The sequence below is a fragment of the Amblyraja radiata genome, chromosome 19 (assembly GCF_010909765.2).
Source record: "Amblyraja radiata isolate CabotCenter1 chromosome 19, sAmbRad1.1.pri, whole genome shotgun sequence".
NCBI classification, from domain to species: Eukaryota; Metazoa; Chordata; class Chondrichthyes; order Rajiformes; family Rajidae; genus Amblyraja; species Amblyraja radiata.
This window is the reverse complement of record NC_045974.1, coordinates 944,925-963,474: the sequence shown is the minus strand read 5'-3', so window position 1 is coordinate 963,474 and position 18,550 is coordinate 944,925. Positions and strand designations below refer to the sequence as shown.

At 46.4% G+C, this 18,550-nt stretch overlaps 2 protein-coding genes across 4 annotated transcripts in view; both read right to left on the bottom strand.

Moving 5' to 3' along the window:
* Positions 1–14,498, bottom strand: part of ergic2 (ERGIC and golgi 2) — a 27,638-nt gene extending 13,140 nt beyond the window's left edge. Inside the window, exons 1-5 of one of the 3 annotated variants that reach the window (XM_033037400.1) lie at positions 14,403–14,498; positions 6,796–6,950; positions 6,602–6,710; positions 4,783–4,829; positions 2,735–2,805 (exon numbers count right to left, since the gene is read on the bottom strand). In XM_033037400.1, coding sequence (XP_032893291.1) covers positions 2,735–2,805; positions 4,783–4,829; positions 6,602–6,710; positions 6,796–6,901 — 333 coding nt within the window. In that variant the 5' untranslated portion in view covers positions 6,902–6,950; positions 14,403–14,498. Of the gene's footprint in view, positions 1–2,734; positions 2,806–4,782; positions 4,830–6,601; positions 6,711–6,795; positions 6,951–11,497; positions 11,669–14,402 lie in introns of those variants that run through there. The other 2 variants (XM_033037399.1, XM_033037398.1) reach the window with 2 other exon arrangements.
* thap5 (THAP domain containing 5) lies at positions 13,920–18,550 on the bottom strand. The gene is made up of 3 exons (XM_033038359.1): positions 18,478–18,550; positions 14,583–14,776; positions 13,920–14,402 (listed from the first exon to the last, which is right to left on the bottom strand). Exons 2-3 carry the CDS (start codon positions 14,728–14,730, stop codon positions 13,978–13,980), a joined length of 573 nt encoding a protein of 190 aa, XP_032894250.1. The 5' UTR covers positions 14,731–14,776; positions 18,478–18,550; the 3' UTR covers positions 13,920–13,977.

Below are 18,550 nucleotides of genomic sequence, written 5' to 3'. Positions count from 1 at the left end.
TTCCAAGCGGAAAGTCTTAGTGATACATGCTGGAGTGTTGTGCCCCTTACAGTGTGGGATAGAGTACAGCCTGGCAAAGTAGTCACCAAGTCATCGAGACTGCAACAAGTGATTTGTGAAATAGGCATTCACCAAATTGCAGAGATGAAATATCAGCAGACTTGTGTTAGAATAGTGTCCTTCCACCAGCCTTCATAAAGCTGGGCACAAAACTGCAGCAATATAACTCAATGCTCAACAAGCCAACTACATGAAGCTTACAAAACAATCAAATGGCTAAATTCACAGCTGAGACACAGCATATACCATGGACAGTAAACAAAGGACAAGTTTTATTCATCTTTCAAAACTGCTGCAGGTGTAAACATGTAAAAGCCATGAACAGGGCAACCTATCATATAAACTCTGCAACAGGTATTAGTTGTATGGAATTGCCATCACCATGGTTCACTCAGATTGAATTAACAGCGTCACTTGAGAGACTTGCCAAGACCATGCTAGCATTTAGAAAGGACAGAAATTTAAAATTTTCTAACAATATTTACAATGCTTTATATGAATTCCGGAAGTGGCGGCGCCGGGAACGGCTGCGGCTCGCCTGCAGTCCGTTTGTCTTTTACTTTTTTGTGTTGTATTTTTTTTTCGTTTTGTCTAGTTACGTTTTTGGTTTTTAGGTCGTGTTTATGTGGGGTGGGGGTGGGGGGGTGAAACGGGGCTTGCTGTCTCTCCCTACGGGGGAATACGACCTTTTTGTCGTATCCCCCTTCTCTGCCTCCGTCTACACTGAGGCCTAATGGCGGAGCTGGCGACCTCGGGACTCTGGAGGCAGCTGACAGGACTCGCCCTGAGCTCCCGTGAGGGTGGCCCAGCCTGGGGCTGGAACTGCGCTCTCGTGAGAGCGGCCTGGCGAGGGGCTGAGAGACTTTCCCGTGAGGGGCTGTGGCCCGTCGGAGTGGCCCAGCCCGAGGGAGAACGGCACTCACGTCGGAGTGGCCCAGCCCGAGGGAGAACGGCACTCACGTCGGAGTGGCCCAGCCCGAGGGAGAACGGCACTCACGTCGGAGTGGCCCAGCCCGAGGGAGAACGGTACTCACGTGAGGGCGATCCGGCTCGGGGCTGGAACGGTGCTCCGGTGGCTGGGACGGCGTTCTGAGGCGGTGACCTGAGTCCTGGGTTGAGCCGCGGGTCAGCGGCTGCGTGTGCTGGACTGGAGGGCGGCAGCTTCGACCACCCCCGGGCCGCGGTGTTTGAACCGGCCCGTTTGCGGGGTTCGGTGAGCCGCGGGACTGTTGGTACCATCGCCCGGTGGGGAATCTCCTCAGCGCAGAGGGAGAAGAGGAGGGAAGAGACAGTAACCCTAAGATTTTTGCCTCCACCACAGTGAGGAGGTGCTTGGAGGATACACTGTGGTGGTGTTAATTTGTGTTTATTGTTGTTTATTATTGTATGATTGTATGTATGACTGCAGGCACGAAATTTCGTTCAGACCGTAAGGTCTGAATGACAATAAAGGTATTCTATTCTATTCTATTCTATTCTATTCTATGATGCCAGTGCTATTTCTGTGATAGAACATGCCAATGCAGCGTACCGACACGTCTAAGTTTTAGTGCATATTATTTTATTAATATGTTTAATTTTTAATGTTAATTCCATCTTTTAGTTACTAGTGTATTAAATTAGAATTTGATTTGTCACAAAATCTAAAAACAGAAGAGGCAGATCAATACATGGAAAAAGATAAATCATCAATGCAGCTAGATGTTGAATGGACACACGTAGCAGTGTATGCGGTCTGTTGTACATGGGCGAGACCAAGTGTAGACCAGGTGGCCGTTTTGTCAAAGGGCCGGCCAAGGCCCACTGGATCTCCCACTCACTAACCATTTAGCTCCCCTCTGTGCGGTTCCGAATACATTTCCAGATCCTTCTTTATGTCTACAAAGCCCTTAACGGGCTTGCCCCCACCTACATCAAAAGTCTGCTTACCCACCACACCACCTCCAGGTCCCTCAGATCGGCCGACTTGGGGTTACTGAACATCCCGCGGTCTAGGCATAAGCTCAGGGGCGACCGCACTTTTGCGGTTGCAGCTCCTAGACTGTGGAACAGCATCCCTCTTCCCATCAGAACTGCCCCTCCAGTCGAGACTTAAAACTCATCTTTACTCTCAAGCCTTTCTTGACGTCCTCTGAGGGAGGGCTATATGTATGTACTTAATCTATGAACCAATGTTGGATAACGTTAGTACCTCCACCAATGTAAAGCCCTTTGGCCAACGAGAGTTGTTTTTTAAATGTGCTATAGAAATAAAAAGTGGCTTGACTTGACTTCTCAGCTGTCCCGTCTCCTCTAGGGCTAGACTGTGGCCACACACAAACTTCAAGAGCGGCACCTTGTATTCCACATGCGTAGCCAACACTACAGCTACATAACACCATACTCCCACTATCCCTGTCAAACTGTTCCAAAGACATGCGGAGGGTTTGTAGGTTAAATGGCTTCTGTAAATTGCCCCTAATGTGTAGGATGCCAAACTGGGTTAAATAGAGCTGGTGTGAATAGGTGAATAGGTGATGGATGGTCGGCGTGGACTCGGTGAAGAAATGGTGATGGTGATGAATCTTCATTTAGACCTTTGACTTAGCTTAATTCTCTTAATCAGTGGTGTGGCTAACATTATCGACCTTGTGTCTAGTTTGAAATGCAAATATAATGCAATAATTACACCTACTGGTTCATATTTCAACCCTTCTGAAGCAGCAACCATAGTTTCAGCCAGGTCAAGGACATCTGCCCCAATATCTGTTTAAAACACAAAGTTATCATCTGAATGATTCATTACATTCTCAAGCTGCTCTCAGATAAAATTAATACATTCAAAATATTTGAAATCACTTTAAAAAAAACTCAAATCACAACTGAATTTGAAGAAAATTTAACACGTAATGAACAAAAGAATAATATTTAGTAAGGAAATATTTAACGAGGAATATACTATTACAGAGATGTAACACAGAACGCCAGGCAATGGATTGTAAAAAAATAAGTACATTTCAGCCAACGTGTCTGAATTAGAAATACCAGGAGCAATTTCATCAACACTCTGTGGAATCCACTGGTGCAAATACTTTGTGTGGGGCATTCTTCAATGGAGATCGTTAAAGATTAAGGATTATTTTGTGCCTCCAGATGAGGGTGTGTTATTTGGTCATGTTTGGGACCTACTCTAAACAGAACCTCTGCAAGACTGAAGCCAGAGTGGGTGATGTTCCCCCACTGACTACCTGCCTGAACACCACGGGCAACCAAGTCACATGTTATGGGGAGAAGGCAGGCAAATGGAGTTAGGAGGGAGAGATAGATCAGCCATGATTGAATGGACTTGATGGGCCAAATGGCCTAATTGCACTCCTATCACTTATGAAGTGACCTCTGGTCCCACATCATCAGAACAGCTGTAATGCATGCAGCGTGTGTAACAGGAGAGCTGTAATGCATGCAGCGTGTGTAACAGGACAGCTGTAATGCATGCAGCATGTGTAACAGGAGAGCTGTAATGCATGCAGCATGTGTAACAGGGCAGCTGTAATGCATGCAGCGTGTGTAACAGGAGAGCTGTAATGCATGCAGCGTGTGTAACAGGACAGCTGTAATGCATGCAGCATGTGTAACAGGAGAGCTGTAATGCATGCAGCATGTGTAACAGGGCAGCTGTAATGCATGCAGTGTGTGTAACAGGACAGCTGTAATGCATGCAGCGTGTGTAACAGGACCGCTGTAATGCATGGAGTGTGTGTAACAGGAGAGCTGTAATGCATGCAGCGTGTGTAACAGGACCGCTGTAATGCATGAAGCGTGTGTAACAGGACAGCTGTAATGCATGCAGCGTGTGGCGCCACCTTATGTTTTCACTGCTGTACTTCAGCCACATTTTCATTCTCATCACAAACTCTGCTATCAGCATGTAGCAACAGTACACCTTGTGCAACAATGCAGAAATCCTGTGGTTTTAGGATTACGCCCAGCTTTCACAATTGCAAACAGAAGATAGAGTATTCCTTACATTTCTAAAAAGAACTAAAACATTTGAAGTTGAAGTTGAACCTGACACAGCTTTGCAAGAGTCTATGTTGAATGAAGGGAGCGTAAACAGTGTAATGAACCAAGGCACAAGTGACTGTGATGCAGCCAACACTGCCCACTGCCTGATAACCAGTGCAGGGATTAGCAAGATTTAATTAACCTGGCTACAACTCAAATTCAGTTTTGCTTCCAGTAATCCTGTGCTTCAGTGTTTAAGATACACGCGATAAACACCAGTGAAATGCTGGTCAGGGCCCATCTAGCACACAAAATGTGTAGGAAAGATTTGCAGATGTTTCGGGTTGAGAATTAAAGGACATTCCATAAGGAAGGAGATGAGGAGCAATTCTTTAGTCAGAGGGTGGTGAATCTGTGGAATTATTTGCCACACAAGGCTGTGGAGGCCAAGCCAATGGATATTTTTAAGGCCGAGATATAGATTCTTGATTAGTACTGGTGTCAGGGGTTATGGAGAGATGGCAGGAGAATGGGGTTAGGAGGGAGAGATTGATCAGCCATGATTGAATGGTGGAGTAGACTTGATGGGCTGAATGGCCTCATTCTGCTCCTGTCACTTATGACCCTATGACAATCAACAGGTCGTATGTAGAAAGAAGTGGATTTCTCACTTGCTAGTTCTACACATAATAATGATACCAATGAATAGACAAAGGTGATAATAGACAAAGTACTTACAGTGGCATTTCATTGAAACTGTAATATCTAAATTGATTCGTAGTTTGCTGCAAGATAGAAAGGGAATATTTAGCTCCTGTTCCTGCAACATCATTCTCTTGTTCTGAATTGTCATAGAAACCAGAATCCAAACATGAATAGCAGGAAACAAGTCACATGAACATACACTGCCTCCAGATACACATGGTTAACAAGCTCATTAACCTTGGATTTGAAGTTTGTAAACTGCACCAGGCATTAGTATTGTTGGTAGAAGGAATCAACACATCACATCCCAACGTTCATTTGTTAAAAGACCAGACTACATGAACTCTTTCAACTAGTTCATGGTTGTTAACACTCAGCAGAGAGTTGCCAGGACTGTGTGTGTGTGTGCATGTGTCAGCAGCAGCAGCACTGGAGCCTCTGGGACCTGCATCATTGTGCAGCTAGCAGAAAGGTTCCAGATATACATTGTCCCTTTATTTAAACACCCCATCACACTCTGCACTGCACTTCCATGGGCACGGATCAATGCCTGCCAGCCCCACAGATGCTGCCTGACCCGCTGAATACCTCAGAGTTGCAGCTGGGAAAGTTTCATTGGCTATGTCTCTCGGACAGTTTGGGGGTTCGACAACTCTGCTTGCAATCCATGTAGGAGGAATTGACGGAGGATCCATTGAACGGTGATGTTAAAGAAACACTAACCACTCTGTGAGGACATGTGCTGGATGGTGCTGGACATGTGACTACAGGTGAGCAACTGAGGGACAGGTAGGCACTGAACCGGCCACTCACAATTGGAGAACCACCAATAGACAATAGGTGCAGGAGTAGGCCATTTGGCCCTTCGAGCCAGCACCAGGCAGCACGAAGCCAGTATCCTTTCAGAATATTGAGTTGAAGAGCGTGCTGGGAAAATTCAATGGTCGTGCAGCGGGTAGAGCCGATGAATGCCAGCACCAGAGACCCCCGGCTCGATCCTAATCTCAGGTGCTGCCTGTGCGGAGTTTGCACGCCCCCCCCTGTGATCACGCAAGTTTTCTCCGGGTGCTCCGGTTTCCTCCCACAACCCAGGGACTTGTGGGTTTGTAAGTTAATTGACCTCCGTAAATTACCACTAGTGTGTAGGGAGTGGATGAGAAAGTGGGATTACATGGAACTTGCGTGAATAGGTAATCGATGGTTGACATGGACTTGGTGGGCCGAAGGGCCTGTGCCCATGCTATATCTCTAAACTAAACAAAATAATGTGGCCTGACCTTAGGCAACCAATCATCTGATGGTCCAACACTCTAATATCAAAGATCCTATAGCAAGCAAGATAGACCACTCCTTCTAAATGCAATGGGCTGACGTGTAGTACGCAACGGAGCGGAACGTGGGCCTTTTTTTCATCCATTTCAGTAACCGGACCCGACCCGACCCGCAGTGTAATCAACGTTGAGGGGGAACAGTTTGTGTTAATAAATTATAATTCTGAAAATGAGAAGATTTTTCCCAAATAACTTTTATTTTTACGAGGATGTTTCCGTAACCGGCTTCCGTCTCCGCACTAGTACCCTACGGGATCTTTGGTGCGGAGACGGAAGCCGGTTACGGAAATGGGGCCGAAAATTACCCATGAACCTGCCCATGACCGTACTACGCCTTTTTCGTTGAGTGACCTATCTTGCTCGCTATAGGGTCTTTGCAAATACTTGCCCTCAGCTCACTCCACATCTCCAACCATCCCAGGCCGTTAGTTCTAATGCATGCATCAAATCTGCCCCCCTCCCCCCTTCACCACTGGATCCAAAGAATGACCAAGTGCTGTCAAAAATAAACAAATAATGACCTGGAAAAATCTTTGTCCACTTCATAATCATACTTCATCCACGTGTCCTGATAGACAAAGAATTCCATCATGGACAACACAGCGATGGTGGTAAAGGCAATTATAGAAACTGTAAAGAAGAAATTATAGTTATTATAGTTAAACACTTAAGAATAGAATAGTTTTGAGCAATAACTGAGCAAAATGTAAAGTACCTGTACCACCACTGGTTGATGTTTCAATATAACTTTCAGGAATCTTTGGGAATGCATCGAGCTCCTTCACTAAGTTCAACGCCTTTCTCTTGTTTAATCGTCTCATCTTCAAATATCCATTCAAGGCTTGTCACCTTCAGCTTCATAAATCACACCTGCAAACACATTCATCCCATGAACACAGTGCGGGACTTTGTGGGATAGAACACCGCATTGTAGACCAGCCACTCCCCACTGAAGCCATAAGTGGATGCAAACGCTCACGGTAAATAATAGCTAAAACACTTCCATTTTGGACAATTGGATCTATTGTAAAGCACGGATACAGACCCTTCGGCCCAACGTATTCATGCTCAACATGATGTCCATCCCAGCTTGTTCCTTTTGCTGCATTTGGCACATTTTTCTCTAAGCCTTTACTATCCATGTAGCTGTCCAAGTGTGTTTAAACAGTGTCATTGTGCCTGCCTCTACAACCTCTGGCGGTGTTCCATATGCCCACCACGCACTGTGTGTTAATTGCCCATGCACTGAGCCACGCTGCTGCCTGTCATTAATCATTCCTTGCCTTCCCCTCAGAATCCCCTCTAGTGAGACCCCCACCACAGAGGCTAGGTCCACTGGCCTGACGTTGCCTGGCTTGTCCTTGTACCTTGTACCTTCCCAAGTGTCCACGGACTATACTGGAACTTAGACAATTTTATACTGGACAATTTTTACATTTATCAAGCCAATTAACCTACAAACCTGCACGTTTGGAATGTGGGAGGAAACTGAAGATCTCGGACAAAACACACGCAGGGCACGGGGAGAACGTACAAACTCCTACAGACAGCACCTGTAGTCGGGATCAAACCCAGGTCTCCGGCGCTGCATTTTGCTGTAAAGCAGCAACTCTACCGCTGCACCACCGTGACTGCCTTTCTTGCAGCACTTCTTAAATAAAAGTAGAGCATTGGGCCACCCTCTGTTCCTCCATTACCTCATCTAGAGCTAAAAATCATGCAAATATTTTTGCCAGGACTCCTTTGCTTTGCACTGTGCCCTGAGAGTTGATGTCTTTGCACCCTGCCCCACACTATATGATCTGGCCTTGAGGGTTCATGTCTTAAGACCACTAGCACATCCTTGGGGCGGCACAGTGCCACAGCAGTAGAGTTGCTACCTTACAGACCCGGGTTCAATCCTCACTACAGGTGCTGTCTGTACAAAGTTCTACTAGTTATAGGAATTAGGCCATTCGGCCTCTACTCCGCCATTCAACAATGGCTGATCTCTGCCGCCTAATCCCATTTTCTTGCCTTCTCCCCATGACCCTTGACACCCGTTCTGATCTGACTTTTTGGGAGTCCTGCACCAGCACTCCCAAGTCCCTTTGCACCTCCGATTTCTGCATTCTCTCTCCATTTAGAAAATAATCTATGCCTTTATTCTTATTACCAGAATGCATGGCTCCGCACTTTGCTAGACTGAATTTAATCGGCCACTTCTCTGCACACTCTCCTAACCTGTCCAAGTCCTTCTGCAGAGTCCCTGCTTCCTCTACACTGCCTGCCCCTCCACCTATCTTAGCATCATCTGCAAACCTGGCCACAAAGCCTTCAAACCCTTATCCAAATCATTAATATACAATTCTCCTTGTGACCATGTGGGTTTTCTCTGGGTGCTCCGGTTTCCTCCCACATTGCCAAGACGTGCAGGTTTGTAGGTTAATTGGCTTTTGTAACATTGTTCCTATGTGTGTAGGATAGAACTAGTGTAAGTGTGATCGCTGGTCAGCACGGACTGGGTGGGCCGAAGGGCCTGTTCCCATGCTGTACCTTCTCTGTTGTAATGTACATGTCTCAACACACAAGTCCTTCCCCCTCATTCCTTAGCCACCATGACCTTTGACACCGCAAACACAAATGAAAGATTCATTAAACGGTCAAGAAGGGTCTCAACCCGAAACGTCCCCCATTCCTTCTCTCCAGAGCTGCTGCCTGTCTAGCTGAGTTTCTCCAGCATTTTGTTGAACACCTCGCCTATCTCCAGGGATTCCACACCTAGACGAACATGTTGATCATTCAGGACCCATCACCATAGGGTCACGTGCACCAAGGTACAGTGAAAAACGTTGTCCTGCACGCTATGCAAACTGATCAAATAATACTACAGATAAATATAATTAAGTCAAAGTTTACAATAGATAGCGGAAAGGGGAGGTAGAGTGCAGAATATAGTTGCCAGCATTGTTGGTGGCATTAATGTACCTGTAGGTTGGGATGTCTCCGGCATGGAGAGCTACTGGAAGCGGGCAGCTGGTGAAAGACCAGGGCATGTTCTTCAGAGCCTGCATCAACATTTTGCCCTCAGGTGAAACCGTTGCATGCAAAACCTCTGCTCATTTGCCTAGCTGTGACGGAGGTGTGTCTAAGTTCCCTCCGTAACATCTCCACGTGTAAAGGACAAGCCCAACTCCCACACTACTACCAAGTCAAGTCAAATCAAGCTTATTCGTCACAAACACATACGAGATGTGCAGTGAAATGAAAAGTGGCAATGCTCGCGGACTGCGCGGAAAGTGGCAATGCTCACGGCAGCTTCACTGTGCAAGCAACAACCAACCTCTGTGGGTGTGGCGTGAGTGAGATGCAACTCAAGTCTCTGGCCATGGCAACGGTTGGCCCGTTGACAGCACAGTGGTCTGGAGTGTGTGAGAGACTTTCCCAGGTGACGTCTGGAGCCTGGGCCTCCCGCACAGGTGTGTGTTTGGTAGCTGCTGCTGGCATCCAGGTGGGTCTGCCAACATCCTGCAGCCTGTCAACACACAGGTGAACATGTGCAGGTACAGAAACTAATCATCTGTTTGCCTTCCACCACAGTGATGAATGCTGTGGTGGATGTTTGTCTTACAGTTTTATTATGGTTGTGTGTTCTTTATTATTGTATCGCTGCAGACAACCCAAATTTCCACCAGCCTGGCTGTGTGGCAATAAATTATATCTAATCTAATCTAATCTAATCTAATTAAACTCTCTTACAAAGGGCAACGTTTCACAATCATTCATTTTGTGCACCAATTGAGTGAATGCAAATGTTTGCTAATTTGTAGGTTTTACATTGGATTTTATTTTCCACTTTAGTGTTTGGACATTTGCTTGGGAATGTGAGGGGCATTTGTGGCTGAGGGGGTTGTGTTGTGGACAGTCTCACTCATTGGACAATCTCCTTCAACGGAGTAGGTACTTGAACAGGTACATGGATAGCAAAGGGCCAACGGCAGGCAAATGCAGCCAGCTGAGGGGGCAGCAGGGTCAGCAATGGTGAGTCAGGCCGAAGGGCCTGTTTGTGTGCTGTGTGACTATGAATGGGTGAGGTGGGCAGCTTGCTGTTCCATGCCAGTCTGCTCTGGGCATTGTGAGTAGGGGGTGGTGATTCAAGCTCTGACGGTTCCTCTTACATTGACCAGTGTCGCTGCTGCTTGCTGCCTTGTGTGCAACACAAAATGTCATCACTGTGGCTGCCAAATTGCAAGTAGCTCTAAACTTCACGTAGACCCTCTCTGACATGTCCCGTGCTTTTGTCTATCTCCATGCTTTGTTCATTAAAAGCCCACACATTCCCACCGCTGTCTCAACCATGCTTATCCCATCCTGATTCCATCACGTACTCTATTCTCCCAGTTCCTCCACCGCCACTGTATCTAGCTGATGAGGATTTCCACTCGTGTTATGTTACAGACACCGTGGGTGGGGCAGCCTGTTCCTGTGCTGCTCCATGCTCTGTGTCTAATCCATTGCCGTGATCTCTGCTCTCACTCCTCATCCCCCGAGCATTGCCACTCCCCATCCCACTCATGCACTGTAGCACTGTACTAGTGAGTCTGAAGAAGGGTCTTGACCCAAAACACCACCTATTCCTTCACTCCAGAGACGCTGCCTGACCCGCTGAGGTCCTCCAGCTTGCACTGGCTGTGGTCACCGACACTGTTCCTACAGAGACCGATGTCTGCTCAATAACAGATTGGGTCTCTGGCCATCAGGACACACAACAGCTGCCGGGACCAATACCCAGTTCAACAACTCCACACTCCTCACCGTTCCAGTTTCAATCGGAACTGGCCAAGCAAACTGGAAGGTTATCCATCTGTAATTGAAAACACTGTCCAATGTGCTGGAGGTGTCCAACATTCAGCAGCAGTTGCGGGTCTGCATTACACTGGGGCACAACACCATCTCCACTCTCCCTACAAAATGCCCACATTAATCTCTGATATGTGAACCACCTGCCCAATACTTCACACCTTCATTATCCCCGATCCACCCCATCCTCTCAACTCAACAACACTCACTTCAATGAAGACTAAAACATCAACCCTTTCCAGATAGACACTAAATGCTGGAGTAACTCAGCGGGTCAGGCGGCATCTGTGGAGAGAGGGAATGGGTGGCCAGACAAATGGTCATCTGGCCATTCCCTCCACAGACGCTGCCTGACCCGCTGAATTAATCCAGCACTGTGTGTGTGCATGTAGCCCAGGATACCTGCACCTGCAGCTCCTTCAATGCGATTAACCCACCGGTGTGGGAGGCAGCAGGCTCGACCCAGGGCTGAGAGAGACAGACAGAGAGAGAGAGAGAGACAGAGAGACAGAGAGACAGAGAGAGAGACACACACGGGAAGGTGGGACGGCCGGACAGACAGACAGACAGACGCTCACCGTGTGTGGGCTGCCGGCCGGGTGCGGGTCCGGGTGCGGGCTCCCCGGTGTGAGGCCGGTGTCTACCCCGCTCCCGCCGCCATCACCGTCACCATCTCCAGGCTCCGCGTCTTTGCCCGAGCGAGCGGGCCGGGCCGCGCCGTCACCTCTCACCCCCAGCTTCCGCCAACACACTTCCGGCCCGAGGGCTGCAGATGCTGCAACACCCGAGATAAAGCGCTGGGGGGCGCTGTACCTACCTCCCCCTGTGGGCCATGGTGGGTACTGTGGGCATTGAACAGACCCTTCGGCCCACAATGTTTGTTCCATGAATCCAAGACCAACTCTCCTACCTAATCCTCGGGCACCAGTTCTACAGGTTAAAATGAAGGAGCCAGCATCAACACACTCCTTGCTAATTGTACAGATGGAGCTCGGATTTGTTCTAGCTGCTCGAATAGAACAGTACAGCACAGGAACAGGCCCAACATGATGCCAAGTTCATCACTTATCTGCCTGCAGGTGATCCATACTCACGTGCCTATCTAAAAGCCCCTTAAACACCACTATTGTACCTGCCTTCACCAACCCTGGCAGCAAGTTCCAGACCTGCCCCACACATCTCCATTAGAATTTGCCACTCTCGATTTCTAGCTATTGCCTGCAGTGTTGGACATTTTCACCCTGGGGAGAACTGTCTGATTGCAACCATACCCTTTGCTCTCATACTTTTATATACATCTACCAGGTCTCCCCTTTAGTCTTCAGCTGACTTGGTTGAAATCAGTTAACACAGCACAGACTAGAAAACAAAGCTGGAACCTTCCTGGTAGTTATTTTATGCTAGAAATACATATTTGATAATGAAACTACAGATTGATAGCAATTGGATGTGTAACCTATCAACAATCGACAAGTTGCTTTTAGTGACATGACCTGTTTTCTATTTCTGGCATTTTCTATTACTATTTGAAATGTTATTAGATTACTAATATAGATATCCTATGCACAATTTGTTACACATGCTTTACTGGAATGTGTGACTCCCTGAAAGTCTTTTCAACATCATCTGTATTTAATGTGTGGTAGTTGGTATTTAGGTTTAATGTTGCCATGTGTATCAAAGTACAGTGAATAGCTCTGATTAGCCTGATATCTAAACAGATCACATAATACCATACATAAATACAAGCGTCAAACTTAAGTACAATAGGTAGTGTAAAGAGAAAGATACAGATTGCAGAATATAGTTCTCAGCATTGTAGCAGTTTTGGATTTTACATGACATGGTTTTGACTAATTTTAAAATAAGGTGTGCTGTAGAACTGATCTTATTTCAGAATAGTTTAAGAAGGAATTGCAGATGCTGTTTTCAGAATAGCTGAAAGACAACAGGAAACGTGTAGAAAGTGTGTGAAGGAGACTGTTTGGTGTATTGCGTGTGCGCTGACTTATTAAGGGCAAGCCCCATTAATCTTCCACCACCAGGTCCATAACCCTGCAGGTCAGGGCTCCTCAGTTGCACATCCAAACTCGATGAGACTTTCTGCCTTCACCATCCTTCACTGCAGTAGGGTTTGGACTGCCACCAGCAATGAAGGAAGTGTGTACCGGCTCCAATGTAGGAACACAAGATAACAGGAGCAGGCCATCACACCTTTCAAGCCTGTTTGCTATTTAACATGACATGGCTGATCCATGTGGACTTCAACTCCTGGAAAGCGGGATGTCAAGAGTGTTGAATTGTCACCTGTAACTGGGATGGGAATAATTAAATCTTTACTTGCTGTAGCTCTGCAGGCACATTAACTAGTCCCATTTGCCTGCAATTGGCCCATTTCCCACAAATACCTGCACACCATCAATGTGTTGAGCACAAGATACTCTATGAATCGATTAAAAATGTTTCAAAAGATTTTATACTGTGGCCCGTTTTCATCACTGGATATGAAAAATGTCCTTTTAAATTAAAAATTTGCATAATCTGCAACTGTTTTACAATAAGATAACTGAGATGCATAAAGATAAACAGATCTAGTTTGCATTATATGCCCTTAGTTTATTTGTTAATAGTTATCCAATAACTATTAACATTTCTAGAAATCAAACTTTCAATTTAACAATGAACTGTGGATCTAAGGTAGACAAAAGTGCTGGAGAAACTCGCTGAGTGTCTCCAGCACTTTTGTCTACCTTCGATTTTCCAGCATCTGCAGTTCCTTCTTAAACTCGTAAGCAATGTAGATCTAACCCTCACAAGTCTGAAGAAGGGTCTTGACACGAAATGTCACCTATCCATGTTCTCCTGAGATGCTGCCTGACTTGCTGAGTTACTCCAGCACTGTGTGCCTTGTTTTGTAAAACAGCATCTGCAGTTTCTTGTGTCCACATAAGTTTCCGATATTCTTTAAAGACTGTGATGAATAGCACCGCATTCAACTACTTTGTTTGTCCAGATATTGAATCTATGATATTTTATATCACAGAATCAATTAATCCATTTATTGTAAAACTGTTAACTCAAATTGTGTAAAACAGTTTTCCATGATCTTCATTTTGACTTCAGAAATAAAGTTCTCTTGTTTCAGATGCTTGACCAGCACTTCCATTCTCTTCAGCTCAGTGGCAGTTCTCTGTTCCTGGTGCTGCAGTCTCTTTATCTTCTTCTGTAATCTGGAAAGCTTTTCCCACAGCTGAGCCTTGACAGTATCCTGTCTACAATATGAATGTTCCACCTGTAGCACCTCAGTGGCTACGGACTGTTCATGGTTCAGCAGTTGGTGCATTCCAACCTCTTGTTTCATTGTGAAGGCTTGATTTGGTGTGTGTCGTACAGCAGGTTGTGAATTTCCACTGGGCCGCCCTCCCTCCCGCCCGCCCTCGCGCGCTGGTGCCGTGTTAATTTCCAAATCCCCGCTTATTTCACCTGTCGCAGCAGAGCCAAATGTTCCCGCTCTGGCCTCCGATGTCCCCTCAGGCAAAACATTTTTCTTGTGAACATGTCGGGAATTTGGCTTCTTATTCTGAAAGATAATTTTGATTGGATGAGCTGCACTATTGTGTGCTGCTTAAACTTGTAACTTTTCAAAACAGGGTTTAATCTTACCTGTAGATGAGATGGAAATGAAAAAAATGGTGGGTGCAGCACGCGACTTCAAACAGCGTGTCCCGCAGTGCCATTCGATCGAATCTGCAGTAAAGTGTTCACAGCAGATGCATTGGTGCTTCGATGGCAACCAGCTCTCTCTCTTCATATTTTTGATCCATTTGTGAAGTGTTTCTTTGTTTTGGAGTGGAAACCTTTTCAAAGAGAAGATATAGTATGCTAGACAGGTAACCAATTTAGCCGAGCATATTGTGAGCGTTTCTTAACCTCTGGACATGCAGCGTTGCAACTGTGCCCAAATCTAAATAAAATAATGTCATTAGCTGCTACATTATTTTATTTAGGTTTATTATTATCGCGTGTATCGAGGTACAGTGAAAAGCTTGGTTTTGCGTGTTCAAACAGATCAGATATACTGTGTATAAATACAATCGAGCCAAATTCAAGTACGATATCTAGAACAAAGGAGAAGGTACCGAGTGTCTTTGTTTTCTCTGGGGGCTACAGAGATCTGAGAGAAGTATATAAATAGTTCTCAGCATTATAGCGCATCAGTTCCAGAGACAAAGTTCAATGTCCGCAATGGGGTAGTGGTGAATCAGACAGTACTCTAACTTAGGTTCAGAACGTTCAGAAGCCTGGTAACCGAGGGGATGAAACTGTTCCTGAGTCTGCACCTTTCTGCCTCCAGCACTCCAACAGCAGCCTATCGTGCTCTTGCCCCAAATGCCCATCCCTTTTAATGTCATTTGCAATACTCAGTAATAAATAAATGGTATAATCCGGTCACTCATAATTTGATGTACTGTACCTTCAGACAGACTAATGGACTAATGGAGGATGTTATTTAGCTGATGGGTGGCATTGTGTTCATAAGGTCATAAGGAATAGGAGTAGAATTAGACCATTCGGCCCATCAAGTCTACTCCACCATTCAATCATGGCTGATCTGTCTCTCCCTCCTAACCCCATTCTCCTGCCTTCTCCCCATAACCCCTGACACCCGCACTAATCACAGGTTGGACAAACTTTGCTTTGTTTTCTCTGGGGGTTGCAGAGACCCGAGAGAAGTATATCAAATTATGAGAGGCATAGATAGGGTAGACACTCAGAATCTTTTTACCAGGATGGGAATACCAAAGACTAGAGGGCATAGCTTTAATGCGAGAGGGGAAAAGTTTAATGGAGATGTGCGGGGGAAGTTGTTTTTACCTGGAGCGTGCTGCCAGGGTTGGTGGTGGAGGCAGATACAATAGCAGTATTTAAAGTAAAGATATTAAAGTAAATACTGAATACTGAATGGAGGGATATGGATCATATGCAGGCAGAAGAGATTAGTTTAACGGACAATACCCCCTGATGCAGTCAATATCCTCTAAATGTGCCTAATATCTGACATTACTAATACCCCCTGATGTGGCTACTGTCTGGCTAATATTCCTAATGTGGCTAACACCTATGATGAGCGTTTGACAGCACTGGGCCTGTACTCGCTGGAGTTTAGAAAGGTGAGGGGGGATCTCATTGAAAGTTACAGAATAATGAAAGGTTTGGATAGAGTGGATGTGGAGAGGATGCTTCCACCAGTGGGAGAGTCTAGGACCAGGGGTCATAGCCTCAGAACTGAAGGACGTTCCTTTAGGAAGGAGATGAGGAGGAATTTTTTTAGCCAGAAGGTGGTGAATCTGTGTGTCACAGAAAGCTGTGGAGGCCAAGTCAGTGGGTGTTCTTAAGGCAGAGATAGATAGATTCTTGATTAGTACGGGTGTCAGGGGTTACGGGGAGAAGGCAGGAGAATGGGGTTGGTAGGGAGAGATAGATAGAAACATAGAAAATAGATGCAGGAGTAGGCCATTCGGCCCTTCGAGCCTGCACCACCATTCAATACGATCATGGCTGATCATCCAATTCAGTATCCCATCCCTGCCTTCTCTCCATACCCCCTGGTCCCTTTAGCCACATCTAACTCCCTCTTAAATATAGCCAATGAACTGGCCTCAACTACCTTCTGTGGCAGAGAATTCCACAGATTCACCACTCTCTGTGTAAAAAATGATTTTCTCATCTCGGTCCTAAAATACTTCCCTCTTATCCTTAAACTGTGACCCCTAGTTCTGGACTTCCCCAACATCGGGAATAATCATCCTGCATCTAGCCTGTCCAACCCCTTAAGAATTTTGTAAGTTTCTATAAGATCCCCCCTCAATCTTCTAAATTCTAGCGTGTACAAGCCGAGTCTATCCAGTCTTTCTTCATATGAAAGTCCTGACATCCCAGGAATCAGTCTGGTGAACCTTCTCTGTACTCCCTCTATGGCAAGAATGTCTTTCCTCAGATTAGGAGACCAAAACTGTACGCAATACTCCAGGTGTGGTCTCACCAAGACCCTGTACAACTGCAGTAGAACCTCCCTGCTCTTATACTCAAATCCTTTTGCTATGAACGCTAACATACCATTTGCTTTCTTCACTGCCTGCTGCACCTGCATGCCTACTTTCAATGACTGGTGCACCATGACACCCAGGTCTCATTGCATCTCCAGATCAGCCATGATTGAATGGCAGAGTAGACTTGATGGGCTGAATGGCCTAATTCTATTCCTATCTCTTCTCACCCACCACTCCACCTCCAGGTCCCTCAGATCGGCTGACTTGGGGCTGCTGAATATCCCGCGGTCTAGGCCTAAGCTTAGGGGCGACCGCGCCTTTGCGATTGCAGCTCCTAGACTGTGGAACAGCATCCCCTTTCCCATCAGAACTGCTCCCTCCATCGACTCCTTTAAGTCAAGACTAAAAACGTATCTATACTCACAAGCCTTTCCTGACGTCCACTGAGCGAGGGCTATATGTATGTGGTTTGTTTGTTTATACTATTCTTATAACAAATGTAAAGCACTTTGGCCAACGAGAGTTGTTTTTTAAATGTGCTATATAAATAAATGTGACTTGACTTGACTTATGAATTTATAAACCTCTGCTTATAGATAATATCTGCTAATCCGGGCAGCATTCTAGTGAACCATCATCAACTTGTTTTTTTTATATATTCCCACCTATGGGACTGCTTTTCTAATGGCCTAATTAGAAAATTAGGGCGCAGAAGATTATTGGGACACAGCTACCAGCCTCGGAGGGCATCTACTACACACGGTGCCTCAGGAAGGCCGTCAGCATCCACAAAAACTCCTCACACTTGTAATAGTCTGTTCGAACTCCTGCCCTCCGGCAGACGTTACAAGGCCTTCTACACCTGCACCTCCAGACTCAGGAACAGCTTCATCCCCAGAGCTATCGCTGCTCTGAACCGGCCCTGCTGAGCAAAGATACTAGAGGAGCTCATCTCCTCTGTAATCTTTGCTGCTGAGTGCCCCCCCCCCCACACCCACACACCCCCATGACCTGTCTCCCACGGATGGTCACGTCGCACAGACACATTTGCACTTTAGACTGTTTTACTGTTCTTTTTTAAAAAAAGAAATCATGTTAGTCGGGGGTATCTAAATGTTATTAGGGTTGACGAAGGGTTTCGACCCGAAACGTTGCCTATTTCCTTCGCTCCATAGATGCTGCTGCACCCGCTGAGTTTCCCCAGCACTTTTGTCTACCTTCTAAATGTTATGAGTTGTTTAAGTTATGACTATCGGATGGAAGCTGCTAACCAAGTCTCGTTGCACCTGTGTGTGTGTGTGTAATGTCAATAATAGATATTGTTATTATTAATTGTACTCATATCACTTGTGAACTTGTGCCCCCTGACCCCTGTAGTCACCCCCCCCCCCCCCCCCGGGCGTAGACGGTGCCCCCGGGAGACAGAGGGACAGACAGACGCTGCCCGGGGGGAGGGGCGGGGAGGGAGGGGGAGGGGCGGGGAGAGGGGGGGAGGGGCGGGTACTCACAGGTAGAAGCCGAGGGTGCGGGATGTCCCCGGGCCCCCAGTGCTCAGGCGCGGGTATGGCAGTCCATCCCCCC